This window comes from Molossus molossus, unplaced genomic scaffold (assembly GCF_014108415.1).
Source record: "Molossus molossus isolate mMolMol1 unplaced genomic scaffold, mMolMol1.p scaffold_m16_p_11, whole genome shotgun sequence".
In the NCBI taxonomy this organism is placed as follows: domain Eukaryota; kingdom Metazoa; phylum Chordata; class Mammalia; order Chiroptera; family Molossidae; genus Molossus; species Molossus molossus.
Genome location: NW_023425346.1, coordinates 16,716,680 through 16,733,577, shown reverse-complemented (window position 1 = coordinate 16,733,577; position 16,898 = coordinate 16,716,680). Strand labels below are relative to the sequence as shown.

Sequence of the window (16,898 nt, the reverse complement as noted above, 5' to 3'; positions counted from 1 at the left end):
ATAGCGTGTCTCTCCGGCAGCTCACTTTGGTGATCCCTGGAAACAATGTGCCCACTGTTGGCTATTGCTCATCACGGTTCCTGCTTGCAAAGGTGTCAGACAGCAGTGCCTATCAAGAACTATCATACAGGGTCCCTTGGGGAGGCTGTCAACTTATGATTTAGTTAAAGGGCCAAACACATGTATATAAAAACATGTTTTGTAATAATTGGAACACCTATAATTTACTAAGCATTGCCATATAGTTGGGGCTGTTAAAAATTAATAATACTTTTATGTGGTAGTTGTTTTCATTATCTCAGTTTACAAAGAAAGAAACTGAGTCATGCGTGAGTTAAGTAATTTTGCCAAGATCAAAGTTAGCAAGTGGAATAGCCAGGATTTAAACAAAATAAATGGCCTCGGAGTTCAAGTGCTCAATCACAGAACAGTGACTCAGTAGAGTAGATAATCCTATATGATAATCATGTGCTGATGAAGAAAGAAACTACAGGAAAAAGAGCTCACTTTGCAGCTGGGTTGTCAGAGATTCTGGGCCCCTTATTAAATTCAAACATTGATTTCTAAGGTGGAAGAATGGTGGGTGAATTTTCCCGTAGGAGGACTAGCCCCTTCGTCTTCTTTGCAAGGAATTACTCTGTAATCACACACGCACCCGCACCCGCACCCGCACATGCACACAAACCCTCCATTCCACTGGCCCATGGGTGGACTCAGGCCATGCCCTTGGTCCTGCTCAGCTCAGCCCAGGTCAGACTGTGAGATGATACAACCTGCTACCACAAAATCCACAGAAGAGGTAGATCCTCCTCAGAGCTTCTCCTAGAGGCTTTCTACACAAGACACAGGTCCTGGACCAGCAGGAAACTAGTTAAAAATACTACATATCAGATCCCACCTCAGAATTACTGAATTAGAATCTGCATTGAACAAGATGATGGGTGATTCGAGTCCACATTCAAACATGAAAACCCTGGCTTAGAGGACACCTCTCTGCTTAACCAGCCCCAACCCCACCTGCCTCCATGACATTGCTGAGCCTCTGCCACCTCCCTGAAGTATCTTCTATCACATCTGGGGATCTCAAGTTCAAGGTCAAGAGAGAGGCAGCAGGTTCTTCCTCCTCCAGCTTATCTTCTGTCACCTTAAACCAGTACCTATCCCACAGGGCAACTGGGCAAGGATGCTTGCTTGTGGAAAGAGGCGCAGGAACGGAGTTAAGTTGTAATGACAGGTATAATTTCGATAGATGTAGTGGGAAGGGATAGTTGGGAAAGACAGGGAAGTCACAAATAAGATTCAGTATCTTGGGAGAAGGTAGACTATAAACTTCAGCTGCAAGCCATGCAAAGTATGAAAAGGGCCATTGGAAAGTTTCCATCTGGCTGGCCTTGCAGGACAGACACAGTCTCTCCCCGGGTGGCAGACGTATCTGTTAGAGCAAGTAAAACCACCACTCTGCTTACTCAGACAGCCACATCGGAGAGAAAAGAGTGGAGGAAACAGCAAGCACACAGAAGTGGAGAGTAATGTGCTGTTCTGAGAGGTGGTTCAGAGCGGCCCACGTGTCCGCGGTGCCCGAGGCCTGGCCGCCAGGTGTGTCTGTGCAACAGGAACTGCTGGTTGGACGTATCTGTCAAGACACAAATAGGAACTCCTCTTAAGTTACATCCAGCAGTACAAGATCATAAGTCACTAGATATTATCAAAAGCTGTATTTTAAGACAGGTTTTTCCTTTAACTGATATTTAGAGTCAAATTCTAGGGGGAAACACAGAGTAGTAAATTTTTTTTTTTCACATTTTAAGATCACTTAAAAATATTGTCACACAGCCCGGCTGGTGTGGCTCAGTGGTTGCGCATTGACCCGTGCTCCAAGGGGTCGCTGATTCGATTCCCAGTCAGGGCACACACCCAGGTTGTGGGCCAAATCCCCAGGGGGGGCATGCAGGAGGCGGCCAGTCGATATTCTCTCTCATTGATGTTTCTGTATCTCTCTCCCTTCCTCTCTCTAAAATCAGTAAAGAAAAAAACAATAATAAAAAGATTGTCATGCAGCAAAAATGAAATATTGATAGCAAGGCAGGCTTAACATTGAAAATCTAACATTATTAAGCATTATGGATATTGATTAGGCAGCAATTAAACACACCCTCTATACTTGGGTAGGGGTTTCATGGTTCCCACAAGTAACTCCCGGAACAGCATTATCTTTATTCCCCGACTTGGTGTTTAGTCTGGACTTGCATTTGGAGAACACTGACAAGTACTCAGGTACTAAAGGCACCCATGCAGGCTTAATAAATTGCATGTGTAAGAGGCTTTGCCATTCTGCAAGTGACACTGAACCAGATGGTTCCCCATCAAAGAGCTCCTGAGACAAGGCTTTACATAGAGAGGAGGCCGGAATCCGGCTAATGGAGGGGTTCCATTCCTGTGGTCGGGATGCTAAATTAATGTAGCCTGTCCGGTGTGTTGCTTCATCTGTCACTTTAGGAGCCTATAAAGTGGCTGTCAAGAAGTGCTGGGATGTTTGCTGCTTTGTCACCCATGCCTTTTGCAGACCCACTAGAACTAGAACCCCCTAGACCTTCTGCATGGGAACCAGATCTATTTGATAAGACAGTATTTACCACTTGGACAGCCACCCGATATGAAGAGTCCCGTCACCTTTACAACAGAACCTCGTGGGTCCTGAGGTCGGTGTGCACCGTACGGGACTTCCTGGAAGGTGGCTCAGAGAGGCTCTGGCATTGGATCCCTGACTTAGAAAGATGCCCCAGAGCCAGAAGGAGCCATGGGGTAACCTGGTCAAACTGCCCCCTCTGCCAGGGAAGACATGAAGGTCCATGGAGTCAAGTGTGTTCCTTGCTCAAGCCCTCACAGCTAGTGATGGTGTGTGTCCAGGGGGCTGTGCTCCCAGCCTAGTATTCATGCTCTTGAACTCCAGACCAAGATGCAACTCTGTTTTCTTCCTTTTGTAGCATTAGAGTCATGTTTTGATATTGATCGGATTCTTTGAGAAGTATGACTGGGTAAAATGGGAAACTACCGTTGTGACATTCTACCCAGTGGGGACCGTAGCTCTCAATAATCAGGTGCCTGCTTAGTCCAGATAGTATGCCTCCCGCCTAGAACCCCATCTGGTCCCTGCAGTAACCCTACGCGGTAAAGTATTATCATTATTTACTTTTTGAAAGAGAAATGTAGCTCTGAGGGGCTCATTTGCTCTGTTCACTTCTGCCTCACTCTGAGGTTGAGCTGGTATTTGCTGTCCCTAAGCGAAGCCCTAGCTCAGAGCTCTCCTACTTTCTCAGGAATGCCAGCTGAGTGCAAAATCGGGAGCCCCTGCTTTGAAATGCCCTGGCTTGGGGGTCGTCGTCCCTGGTCATCTCTGCCCTCGCAGCAGCTGCAGCAGCAGTGAACTGTCCCTGTCGAGCACCTGCAGCGAGTACTCCAGCGGCTCCTCCTACACGTGGCATGACGGGAAGAACCTCAGGAAAAGGGTAAGGCCTCCTCTCAAGGTGCTTCCACTGCAGAGGGAACCAGAAAATAATCTTCTTCTAGGAGGAAGGTAGGAGTTGGGAGGGAGGGCTACCAAGGAAATGACCGTTTCTCTGAGTTTGTTTACACTTCGCAAAAACTATATAGGGAGATAGTGATCTAGATGCAGAAGGATCTGGCTCAAAAAAAGTTAAGTTACTTGCAGAAGTCACACAGCGTAGGAGGAGTGGAATGTTGACTTGACCCCAAATGACTTGGACATCATGGGAGGGAGTTGGGAAGAGGAAGACAGTTCCCTCTGTGCTTTGGCGGAGCCCAGTGAGCTCACAGGTTATCAGTCCAACCTAGAGCCCTGGCCTGATGGAACCGACCATACTTCAGACCAACCCGGACACTTCCCGTTGGCTTCACGGACCTTCTCTGTCGCTGTGATGCTCAGAGACACTCGTTCTGTCTAGTGCTAATGAGAGGCAGCAAGACCGCTTGCCAAGCCATTCCAGACTGAGCCTCTCATGAGAACACAAAAAGAGTGTCGTTTTTTCTAGAGAATAGGGAGAATGGTAGATTATCTCAATCAATGGCCAAAAGTTTTGGAAGTATCAATGACTTTGTAGGAATTTGCTGCTCCAAAATAGCATGCTTTAGATTACCCTTCTCTGCGCAGTGCTATAGCCTCACAGAACACATATTGGAGTGTGGCGTAACAGAAGAAAATGCCATGGTAGGTGCCAGGCACCATGGCTCAGTGAAGGTTGGCATGTCCCTATTTAGGTGCCATAAGTTCCTTTACCAGGCTGGTAACTAACTCTACTCTCTTCTGCTTTGGTGACTCCCATCTGCAAAGTGGACTCACGCCACCAGAGTCCTTCATGCTTTCCTCAGATGTCTGTGCACAGCGGTGTGAGCCAAGGATTTGAAAGAACTGTTTTTGCAGTTTCCTAATGTTGAAGAAAAACAAAGAGTCTATGAGAACAGACACCCTTGAGGTCATTTTTAAATCATTGTTATAAATTAACTGTATAATTTTGGAAGCATAGAAACCAGCAAAGTCCATAACTGCCAGAAAATGTCATACTCTGAACGAGAACTCAGAGGAAGATTTAAAACTGGAATTTAGAGCGTATTTCCTTAAACTCAGACTGCTCGTCCAAAGAGAGGAGCCTGGTGCATTTTCAAAACTGTTCTTTCGAAAGAAATGTTTGGAGTTATGAATCATGCCTGGCTCTTAACAGACTGGGAAGATGGTCAGGGATGTCTCCGCTCTTTGCGAAGATCACTGGCTCCCAGAGCCCCTGGTGCTGGTGTTTTTACTCTCAAACTCCTCCTTTCTCTCCCTCTCAGAGCCTTTTCTCTTCTTTCTTTTTTCTTTCTTTCTTTGGGCTGAAATTCTCCCAATTAGAACAATCCTTGATCTTCTAGGGAAACCTCTTTCCTGAAAAAGGAGCAATAACATTTTTAAGACACTTCATACACACTCAGGTGGCCATGATTAGGAGATTTCTTAGGGTCCCCACTCAGAATGCTCATGGAACACCCACACACCTGCCACATCTCACGGAGAAAAGTCTCAGTTCTCAGGGACGCAGCGAACTAGACCCCGTCCTGCAAAGCCATTTAAAATTTATCGTATTTAAGGAACTCCTACAGTTATTACTATGTACCAGGTACTCATTTAGTATATTAACTGGTATAGTAAGTATAGTAAGTATATATAATGTGAATTTAAATGTGAATACAATATTAACTTGCATATTAATAAATGTATGCTCTTTTGGAGTCAACACACAATGTTCTGGTACAGTTTTGTTTAGAAACAGAAAGGAATCCCCAGGGAAATGCATCAGGCTGCCCTTTGGGGCACGTCCGGCCTCACTGACGAGGAGCCCCTTGTGCCACACGCGTGGTGAGCACTTCCTAAGTAGCAGCTCATCTCATGTTCAGGATAGCTTATTAAACTGCTTCTCCCGTTCTCCCATTTTATAGATGAGGGGACTGAGACGCAGAGAAACTAAGGAACTAGCCCAGGCTCTCATAGCCAGTAAGTGGCAGAGCTGGGCAGGTGGTTCCAGAACCTTCACTGAGCCCTACGGCTCTATGGCCTTGTTGAGTCAGCCTGAGACTTGGAGGACTTGTGCCAATTGCTGGGATGGATTTGTTCCCACAAAGACCAAGAAATGTCCTTTTTAAAAATGTGTGGCACTGTACCAGAGTACCCTTTTCTCCACACCCTCGCCAAAACTTTGTGTTTGATGATTTGTTGATGGCGGCCATTCTGACAGGTGTGAGGTGATACCTCATTGTTGTTTTAATTTGCATCTCTCTGATGATTAGTGATGTTGAGCATTTCTTCATATGTCGCTTAGCCATTTGTATGTCCTGTTTGGAGAGATGTCTATTAGTTCCTCTGCTCATTTTTTATTGGGTTCTTTGTCTTCCATTTGTTGAGTTGTGTGAGTATTCTATATATTTTGGAAATTAACCCCTAATCTGAAGTATCATTGGCAATGATGCTCTCCCACACAGTGGGTTGTCTTTCCATTTTGATGATCGTATCTTTTGCTGTACAGAAGCTTTTGAGTTTGATGTAGTCCCATGTATTCATTTTCTCCTTTGTTTCTGTTGCCTTAGGTGATATATCAGTGAAAATTCTGCTACGTATAATGTGTGAAATTTTGTTGCCTACATTTTATTCTAGGATTTTTATGGATTCATGAGTCACATTTAGGTGTTTTACCCATTTTGAGTTTATTCTTGTATATGGTGTAAGTTGATGGTCTAGTTTCATTTTTTAGCATATAGCCGTCCAATTTTCCCAATACCATTTATTAAAGAGGCTGTCTTTATTCCACTGTATGCTCTTGCCACCTTTGTTAAATATTAATTGAGCATATTGCCTTGGGTCCATTTTTGGGTTCTCTGTTCTGTTCCACTGGTATATATGCCTGTTCTTGTGCCAATACCAGGCTGTTTTGATTACAGTGGCTTTGTATTATAAACTGAAATCTGGTAATGTGATCCCTCCAACTTTGTTCTTCTTTTTCAAGATTGCTGTGGCTATTCAGGGTCTTTTTTTATTCCATATGAACTTTTGAAGTATTTCTTCTAGTTCTGTGAACTATGTTGTTGGTATTTTGATGGGGATTGCATTAAATCTATAGATTTCTTTAGGTAGTATGGACATTTTAATGATGTTAATTCTTCCAATCCATGAACAAGGTATGTGCTTCCACTTTTTTATATCTTCCTCTATTTCTTTTTTCAAGGACCTGTAGTTTTCTGCGAATAGGTCCTTTATTTCTTTGGTTAAGTTTATTCCTAAGTATCTTAATTTTTTTCTGTGATGGTAAATGGGATTGTTTTTTTAGTTTCTCTTTCTGTGACTTCATTATTGGTATATAAGAATGTCATCAATTTCTTGTTAATTTTGTATTTTGCTGCTTTGCCAAATTAATTTATTAAGTCTAGCAAATTTTTGATGGAGTCTTTGGGTTTTCCTACGTATAGTATCATGTCACCTGCAAATAATGACAGTTTCACTTCCTCCTTTCAAATTTGGATCCCTTTTATTTTTTCTCCCTGTCTGATTGCTGTGGCTAAGACTTCCAGTACTATGTTAAATAAGAGTGGCGAAAGTGGGGATCCTTGTCTTGTTCCTATTTTTAAGGGAAATGCTTTTAGTTTTTGCCCATTGAGTATGATGTTGGCTGTAGGTCTTTCATATATGGCCTTTATTATGTCGAGATATGATCCCTGTATTGCCAGATTGGTGAACATTTTTATCAGAAATGGGTGTTGGATTTTGTCAAATGCTTTTTCAGTGTCTATCTTTCATTTTGCTTATGTGTTGTATCACATTTATTGATTTGCGAACATTGTACCAGCCTTGCATTTCTGGGATGGATCCCACTTGGTCATGGTAAATAATTTTCTTGATGTATTGCTGGATTCAGTTTGCTAGTATTTTGTTTAGGATTTTGGCATCTATGTTCATCAGGGATATTGGCCTGTAGTTTTCTTTCTCTGTAGTGTCTTTTTCTGGTTTTGGAATTAGAATTATGCTGGCCTCATAAAAAGAGTTTTGAAGTCTTCCTTCTTCTTGAATTTTTGGAAATAGTTTGAGGGGAATGGGTATTAGTTCTTCTTTGAATACTCGGTAAAATTCCCCGGTGAAGCCGTCTGGGCCTGGGCTTTTGTTTGCTGGGAGAGTCTTGATACATCTTCAATTTCTTCTGTTGTTATTGGTCTGTTTTCTATCTATTCCCGGTTCAGTTTTGGGAGACTATGTGTTTCTAGAAATTTGTCCATTTCACTTAGATTGTCGAATTTGTTGCTGTATAATTGTTCATAATATTCGTTCACAATCCTTTGTATTTCTGTGGTGTCAGTTATTTCTCCTCTTTCATTTCTGATTTTGTGTATTTGGGTTCTCTCTCTTTGTTTCTTGGTGAGTCTAGCTAACGGTCCATCAATCTTGTTTATCTTTTCAAAGAACCAGCTCTTTGTTTCATTGATCCTTGGAATTTTTTTTTTTTTGGTCTCCATGTCATTTATTTCTGCTCTGATCTTGACTATTTCCTTCCTCCTACTTACTCTGGGGTTTTCTTTTTGTTTGCTTTCTAGTTCTTTAAGTTGGGAGGTTAGATAGTCTATTAGAAATTTTTCTTGTTTTTTGAGGTAGGCCTGTAATGCTATGAACTTCCCTCTCAGAACTGCTTTTGCTGCATCCCATAGATTTTGTGTTATTGTGTGTTCATTTTCATTGGTTTCCAGGAAGTTTTTAATCTCTTCCTTGATCTCCATGGTAACGCATTCATTGTTCAATAACATGCTGTTTAGCCTCTATGTTTTCAAATGTCTTTGCATGTTCTTGTTGCAATTGATTTCTAGTTTTATGCCATTGTGGTCTGAGAAGATGCTTGATATGATTTCAGTCTTCTTGAACTTGTAGAGACTCAGTTTGTGCCCTAACATGTGGTCTATCTTTGAGAATGTCCTATGTGCACTTGAGAAGAATGTAAATTCTGCAGTTTTGGGGTGTAATTCTCTGTAGATAGCTCTGAAATCCATTTGATCTATTTCTTCATTTAGAGTCTTTGTTTCCTTGTTAACTTTTTGTCTGGAAGATCTATCCAGTGAAGCCCCCTGCTATGATTGTATTGCTGTTGATTTCTACTTTGAAGTCCTCCAGAAGATTTTTAATATATGTTGGTGCTCCTATATTGGGTGCATATATGTTTATCAAGGTTATATCCTCCTGTTGGATAGATCATTTCAATATTATGTAATGGCCTTCTTTGTCTCTAGTTATGGCCTTCATTTGAAATTGACTTTATCAGATATGAATATTGCTACCCCAGCTATTTTTAGCTTTCCATTTGCTTGAAAGATTTTTTTCCAACCTTTCACTTTCAACCTATGTGAGTCTTTTGTTGTGAGGTGGATCTCTTGTAAATAACACTTATGTGAGTCATGCTTTCTTATCCAATCAGCTACTCTGTGTCTTTTTATCAGAGCATTCAAACCATTCACATTTCAGGTGATAACTGATATGTACTTATTTATTGCCATTTTTGTTCAGTATGGTTCTATTTTTCTTCCTGTTTCGTCTACTAATTACAGCAGTCCTTATAGCATATCTTGCAGTGCTGGTTTGGTGTTAATATATTCCCTTAGACTTTTTTTTGTCTGGGAAGCTCTTTATTTGACTTTCTATTTTGAATGATAGCTTTGCTGGATAGAGTAGTCTTGGATTCAGATCCTTGTTTTTCATGACCCTGATTACTTCATGCCACTGCCTTCTGGCCTGTAGTGTTTCTGTTGAGAAGTCAGCTGAGAGCCTTAAGGGGTTTCTTTTGTAGGCAACCTGTTGCTTATCTTGCTGCCTTTAAGATTCTCTCTTTGTCTTTAATTTTTGGCATTTTAATTACTATGTGTCTTGGTGGGTGTGGGCCTGTTTGGGTTCTTCTTACTTGGGGCTCTCTATGTTTCTTGAACTTGAATGCCTTCTTCCTTCACCATGTTAGGAAAATTTTCTGTCACTATTTCTTCAAATATATTTTCTAACCCTTGCCCATTTTCTTCTTCTTCGGGGACTCCTATGATATGAACAGTATTACGTTTCCAGTTGTCCCACAGTTCTCTTAACTTATCTTCCAGTTTTTTAATTTTTTTTTTTCCTTTTGGTTTTCTGATTGGTTGATTTTTTTCTACCCTGTCTTCTAATTCACTGATCCATCCGGTCCTCAGCTTCCTCTACTCTGCTGGTTAGTCCTACTAATGTGTTCTTAATTTCTGCTATGTCATTCTTCATTTCCACTTGGTTGGCTTTCTATATTTCTATATCTTTACTTGTGGTGCTGATGTCCTTACTCATGCTGTTGAGCTTCTTCAAGATCATGGCTCTGAACTGTACCTCTGATAATTTGATTAGCTGCATTTTGTTGATCTCATCTTCGATAGAGTTCTCTTGTTCTTTCATTTGGGATTTGTTTCTTTGTTTCACCATTTTGGCTATTTCAATGGGTTTTGGAGCCTGCCAAATTTTCCCTGTGAGTGTTGGTGTTCTGCTGTTTGTGGCTCTCTCTACTGGGTTTGGATGGGCCTGGTTGGGCCCACGTTTAACACCACTGTCAAGTCTTACTTTCCTGGGTAGATTTGCAAGCTCAGGAAAGGTTCAGTTATCCTCTAGCTTTTTCCTGGTGGTTAGTCTGTTACTCAGTGCCTCGAAATGTAGCCCTGGTTTTCTGCATAAGAGGATTTCCAGAGGGTGGGATAGATGCTGGTAGTTAATGAGCCTCAATTTACATTTTTTTGCTTCACCTGGAAAAGGCTAAGTCTCCAAGGGGGGTAGGGGAGCTGCTGCTTTTCCTCACAGCTCTGGGAATGAGCACACTGGCCACCGTCCTTTGTGGCTGCAACTCAGCAAAAACTCTGAATGCCCTCCAAATCCCGGGTGTCCCCACAGAGTCCCAGCCCAGTCTGCCCTCCCTCTGTCATAGCCCCCAGGTGAGTGGCTGTGGCTATTTTATGGCTCTGTCCTGGCTCTCTGCAGTGTGGAGTGGGCTTGGTCTCTATACCCCAAGGGCGCTGCTCACAGCTAAGACTGCTGCTGTCCGTGGGCTCCCAGCCCACCTTCCTCTCACACCTCCGCAGATCCTACCAGTGTCTCTGGTTATATGGTCCTGTCCTGCTGCTTTTCTGTTGCTTTTTTCTGAGAATTTATCTTTATTTTAGTTGTAATTCCCATTTGGTCCTGGGAGATTATCTGTGTAGCTTCTATTCACTCCGCCTCCATTTTCACATCCTCTAAGCCTATCTTGTGAGCAGTTGGGTTGCACAGGCCTTTCTGGTGCCCCCGCACCCTGCAGGTCCCGTGGGTAACTGGATGGTACAGTCCCTTTGGGCTGCTGGTTCGCACAGGCTTCTCTGGTGCTTCAGCACCCTGCAGGTCCTGAGGATAACTGGATCGCACAGTCCCAGCTGGGTGGGGTGGCACAGTCCTCTCTGTGCCACGGCAAGCGGGCAGCACAGGCCTCTGTGGAGCCCCAGGTACCACAGCTGGTGGCAGGGGAGTGCTGCTGCCCGGTGGGGCTCAACTCCTGCTCAGATTTTGCTGTAGTTTTGGGGGATGGGTCTCAGCTGCTGGTCTGTGCTTCTGTTGCGTGGGGATGGATGTCTGCTCCCCAGCCTCTGTTGCTGGGGGTATATCTCCACTCTGATTGGGCTGCTACTGTAGGGGATGGTGCTGGGCTCCAGGCTGTCCGTGGCTTCCACGACCAGCACCTTGGGAGCTCCGCTACTGTGCACTGGTCTGTGTTGACACACAGTTTCCACTGGTCCGATGGTGCCAGGTGCGCCGGTGGCTCAGGTTGCTGGGCCCTAGCCGCTCCCACGGCCTCCTCCCAGGGAAGACTCGGGATCTTCCCAAATGGTGGGACCTCCCTGTGGAGCCAGGAGAAGCGCCCTGAAGAGCCGCTCACCGTGGTAGCCGGCTGCTCCGTCCATAGCACAGGAACCTTCTGCTCCACGGCTCTGCACTGCTCGGGTGTGGTCGTCCACCTTCACATCCACTCACACTCTCTCACACACTGGCTCACTCTCTCACACACCCTCCCTCCGGTCCTGCCCACCACTATCTTTCTTCCCCCTACTTTTCAGCTAAGGGAAACCTAGCCATCTTTTAAAGCCTAGGTAGGTTTAAAAAAAAAACAACACCTTTCCTTATGTGGTTTTTGGGTCTTTTCCAAGCAGACGTATGGTCTCTTGCCTCTGAATTTCTGAAGTACCTACCACATGTGCACTTCTCATTTGTGCCTTTGACTTTCAGTTATTTATGCAAAAGTCCTCTCCTCTGCTGGGATGCCTGCTTCTTAAGGGTGGGTCCTTATTCTTTAAATCAGATGCTGCTTAGCTCAGGACCTGGCAAAGTAGAGATTTGCTTCACCATGAATGAATTAATTTGCATTGCTCAATTAATGTGTACTTTTATTGTGAATATTTATCAACCACTAGAACAAATTAAGTTCAGTGATGGACTTTTCCTGTTATAAATGTGTGATCCACATGATGCTACCATTTCTGATACCTACTTTTCTTTCCTAGCAATCATCACAAAACTGGGATAAAAGGCTGAGTGTTGATTCCTCACTCCCAAGTGGCTTTGCTAGTCCTACAGATGAACTACCTCCAGTGCGTGTCAAGGAAAGCCACATTTTGGAAGGACTAAGGAAGCTACAGAAGCGAAAAGTGTTACTTGAAGCCCCGTCAGTGATAACCAAGTGGGGCTATAAAGACTGCATGAACTCAAATGAAGGAATATATTCTCCAGGAATTAAGAGTAGCAGCCTCAAGGAGCATGCCCCCTGCAAAGCAGCAGAGGTGGGGAGCCCCTGCAAGGAGCCCCACAGGGCATTTGTTTATGACACAGATTCCCATGAAGAGGCCGATGGGGACTCTTCCTCCCTGGCGTTGCTCCAAGCCTTTCCACACCAGGCCTGCAGGCTGCATGGATGTAGATTACCCCACAGTGTTTCTGACAGTCTGTGCGGCTGGGAGTGGAATGGGAAGCACTTTCCAGAAGGCACCTCAGTTTACCCCAGGGAAGGACCTGGAAAGCTGAGCAGCTGTGCAGGCAGCTGTGCCTTGGAGAGGAGGCTGTGCCCACGCGTGCAGGAGCCGGTGGTACAGAGAGGGAGGGGCCCCCACAGCCAGGGCCACGTGGCTCTCAGTCTCCAGCTTTCAGACACCGACGACAATGAAACCCTCGATGAGCTGCATATAGACAGCAGTGATGAGAAGAGCCCTTCAGACCTGTCACTGACTGCAGACACCGACAGGTCCCTGGAGAATCTGGACATCCTCATGGCACTTGGAAAATCTCAACCGGGGTCTCCCGGTGAGGAGGAAAAACACATGCCCACCCACGTAGCGAGGAGGCCAAAGACACTGAGCTTCGTAAAGCAGCACAGGGTTGTCAGGAGGACGTCTTCGGAAGAATGTGTGACTGTCGTATTTGATGCGGAGGATGGTGAACCCATCGAATTCAGCTCCCACCAGACGGGCGTTGCCACTGTCACCAGGAATGACATTTCCCTCAGTCCGACCCCGACTGGCCCCCAGGCAGGACACACTGCACGCTTACCTCAGGGAACTGCTGCAAGATCCCACGGCTTCGCCCAGTGGCCCGAAGGGGAGACTGAGAGAAACCCGCTAAGGGCCGGTGCAGATCCTGTGGCCGAGGTACCCACTGCAACTTTCAGCCCCAGGACAGTAACGCAAAACACTCACAGACAAAAGCTGGCCAAACCCACACGGAGCACGTCGTGCCAGAGTAACTCCAGGGCTTCGGTGTCCATGGGCATCTATCAGAAACAAAGTCTGACCAAGATACCTGCCAGGGGCAAGTCTTCTCCTCAGAAATCAAAAATCATGGAGCCTGAAGCCTCCTCCAGAGGCCCCACATCTGGCCCAGGGACTCCGGAGAAGTCAGCAGCCCTGGCTCCTGGGAAGGTGTCCCGGTTCAGGGGGACCCAAGGCCCAGTGCACCTGTGTGGCATGCCGCCAGATTCACACATTCCAAAACACGGTTCCAAGACGCCCTGGCGAAGGGGTGGGGTCCCATGTGCCAGGGGTCAGAGTTCAGCCCCACAGTTGCTGCCAAGGCCCCTCAGTGAGCCTGGTGATGATGGAGAACACCTCACAAGGGATAAATACTGTGACCCTGGGCCAGAGGCAGGGGTGAAGTCACCCTCTCCCCCTCCCCCTCCAGGCAGGTCAGTCTCCCTGCTCATCAGGCCCAGGTATGACTATCTGCAACCACCCTCATCTGCCAAGCCCGAAACCAGGGTCCCCCATGAAGCAGCCAGGACAGTGTTCAAATCCCCGCCGCTGAAAGGACTCTCTTCTGTTCTTCCCTCGAGTCGGACAGTAGTGCTGGGGCGGGAACCTTCGGTGGCCTTCCAAAAGCCCCCCTTCACTAACCCTCTGTCCTCCCCAGAAACGGTGATTCAGACCAGATGCTCTGTTCATGCCCCCTCCAGCTCATTTGCCATGATGGCCCCGGGCCCCCCAAAGGTCTCTCCAAAGAGAGGTGTCCCCAGAACCCCACCTCATCAAACACTTAAGACCACACAAACAGACACAGGATTACAGAGTCCCAGGAATTGTCCTTCAGCCCATGAGCCACTGGAAACATCCTCCTCCAAAAGTCTGTCCCCAGGAAGAAAGGGACAACTGAATGACAGTGTCTCCACATCACCCATGTCTTCCTTCTTAGGGGTCAATGAATCACCATCATCTCAGGTTAGAAGCCCCTCACCCTCCTCCAAAAGCCATAGCGGTCAGAACGCTCACGAGAGAGGCTCGAAAACTCGCCGCCCAGGTGGGCTCCAAGTGCTCATGGAGTCACCCCAGCCGCTCAGGAGAAGTTCCACGATGCCCGGGAAGCACGAGAAGGACAGTCTCAATGAAGCCTCTAAAAGTTCTGTGGCTGCGAGCGTGTCAGCGGCAGAACGGCCGGAGCACCCCGGGAACCCGGCCGGCCCGCAGCCCGCAGCGGGGGAGGGGCGCGGGGCTGCGCCTCGTGTCCAAGCGCAGGACAGTGAGCCCCTGGAGGCAGCACCGCCAGAGTCGCTGGGAAGTCACCTCCCTGGGGCTGATGGGAAAGATGGGGTAGAAAACAGGTCTGTGAAAAGGTCTCTTTCCTCCAACAAGCCACACCTGAAGCCAGCTCTGGGCATGAACGGAGCCAAAGCCCGCAGCCAGAGTTTCAGTGCCCACTCAGGCGACACGCCCCCCATGGAAGGGCCTGGCAGAGTCCGAACTCAGATTATTACCAACACTGCTGAGAGAGGCAACTCTCTCACCCGGCAGGGCTCCTCCGCGGACGCCTCTCCCAGCAAGACGCCCCCGGCCCCCGCGCCCGACAGCCTCCCCAGTGCTGGGCTCCTGGGGCAGGCCCCCTCCAGGCAGGGCTCCCTGGGGAGCTCAGGCAGCTCCGGCAGCCAGCATGGAAGCCCTAGCAAGTTGCCTCTGCGGATCCTTCCCAAAGCCGAAGGCCTCCTCACCCCACCTGGGCCGAGAGACCCGCAGGACTGCGGCCAGGGCGGCTGCCCCGGTGGGGCTGCCCTGCGGGAACCAGGCAGTGACCACTGCAGGTGCCCGCCCCCCCCGGCGGACTGCCCACGGGTCCCGCAGAGCCCCGGGAGGACACAGTGCCTAAGCAGTTTTGAAACCAGCAGGACTGCCAAGCTAGAAACTTCTGGAAGGTATCCAGATACTTCGATAACCAGGACTAATGCTGGGAGCCCAGAAGCCCCCCTCTCGCCCACCATCGAAGAAAAGGTCATGTTGTGCATTCAGGAGAACGTGGAGAAGGGCCAGGGGCAGACAAAGCCCCCGTCTGTGGAGGCGAGGCCGCGGCCCGGGCCTTCCTTCGCCAGCTGGTTTGGCTTTCGGAGGAGCAGGCTGCCCGCTCTCAGTAGCCGGAAAACGGAGGGCCCCAAAACCAAAGTGGAAAAGAAAGACGCCAAAGGCTTGGGCTTTGGAAATAAGCAGCTAAAATCAGAGAGGAAGAAAGAGAAAAAGAAGCCGGAGCCGCAGTGTGAGGTGGAGAGTGAGCTTCACAGGGACGCGGAGCTGGCAGATCATCCAGACGGTGGTTTCCAAAGCAAGAGTAATCGGAAAACACCGCCAGACATTTACAACCAAACGAAGTTTGAGCCGAGAAATAGACCCAGTCCTGTTACATGTCCAACAAAAGACACCTTTATGACAGAACTTTTGAACAGGTAATGCCTGGGCGAAGAGGGTGGTGATGTCCAGGGGAGCCCCCACCCACGAGGAGAGTTGTTTGCTTAATGAACATTAAATGCCAGCCAGGCATGTTTTTCATGCCAGCAGGAACACATCATAGCAGTCTTTGATACATTAGCCAGAATTTAAACAATGAAATAAAAGTTAGCAATAAAAGGATAATTTAGTTCATGTTACTTTGTTAACCAAACCAATGGTCTTTGAAATTAAAGAATGGTAAGTTTTATCAAGGTTGAAAAAAATTCAGCCTAAGCTAGCAACCATGAATGCACCCACATGGCATGAAATGGAAGCAAATTAAATGTACATCGTAGAGTATGCCAATCTCACTGATTGGACCGAGCAAACGTATACTTAGAAACTTCCAGAGGAAATTACTTTTCCTGCCGACCTTAAGCCACAAATGTAGTTGCCATCACTTTTCAGTGGTTTTTATCCCCCCAATCTCACAAGCAGTCATAAAAATAAAGTGTTATATTATCAAATCTAAAATGACACACTGCTGGAATATCAGGTAAAGATTTGATCAAGGCCATTGAGAGGCAGTATCACTCAAAGGGTTAAAGACAATGAGGTCTGTGAAGGTTACTTTAAACATTAAAGGACTGGAAAGAGTGGACTGATTGAAGAAGAGCGATGTAATTTATCAGAGGAATCACTTTCTACCTGCAGAGTTGATAAAAGAGCAGCTCAACAGACAGAAAGTGGATCAAATAATGTTTCCTGCAGGAGCGTGTTAAAGGGCAGCTCCCAGGGCTCCTGTCTCACCGGCAGCTCTATCAGTGCTCAAGGAAACCACAAGAAAAACGTCAAAACCAAAGCCGATGTGGAAATACCGAAAGGCTCCCTGGTAAGTTCTCCACCACCCTGGCTCTGAACTGTTAGGTCCTATGACAGGCTGGTTTGGGTTCCTCTCCCCTTTGCTGATGAAAATATATGGGCAAGAGATTACGCGGTAAAGAGAAAGGGAAAGCAGAAGAGAATAAAAGAGAGAAGGGTCCGGGACAGCTGTAACTGAGAGATGGCGGCTGGCTTGCCAAGGGGCCAGGCCCCCAGTGGCGCTGATCATTCAGCTCTTTGCA

General features: G+C 46.7%; 1 protein-coding gene across 1 annotated transcript in view; it reads left to right on the top strand.

Annotated features, from left to right (window-relative positions):
* Positions 1–16,898, top strand: part of NCKAP5 (NCK associated protein 5) — a 650,664-nt gene that overhangs the window by 528,033 nt on the left and 105,733 nt on the right. Inside the window, exons 10-12 of the mRNA XM_036254823.1 lie at positions 3,318–3,506; positions 12,106–15,791; positions 16,489–16,666. Coding sequence (XP_036110716.1) covers positions 3,318–3,506; positions 12,106–15,791; positions 16,489–16,666 — 4,053 coding nt within the window. The remainder of the gene's footprint in view (positions 1–3,317; positions 3,507–12,105; positions 15,792–16,488; positions 16,667–16,898) is intronic.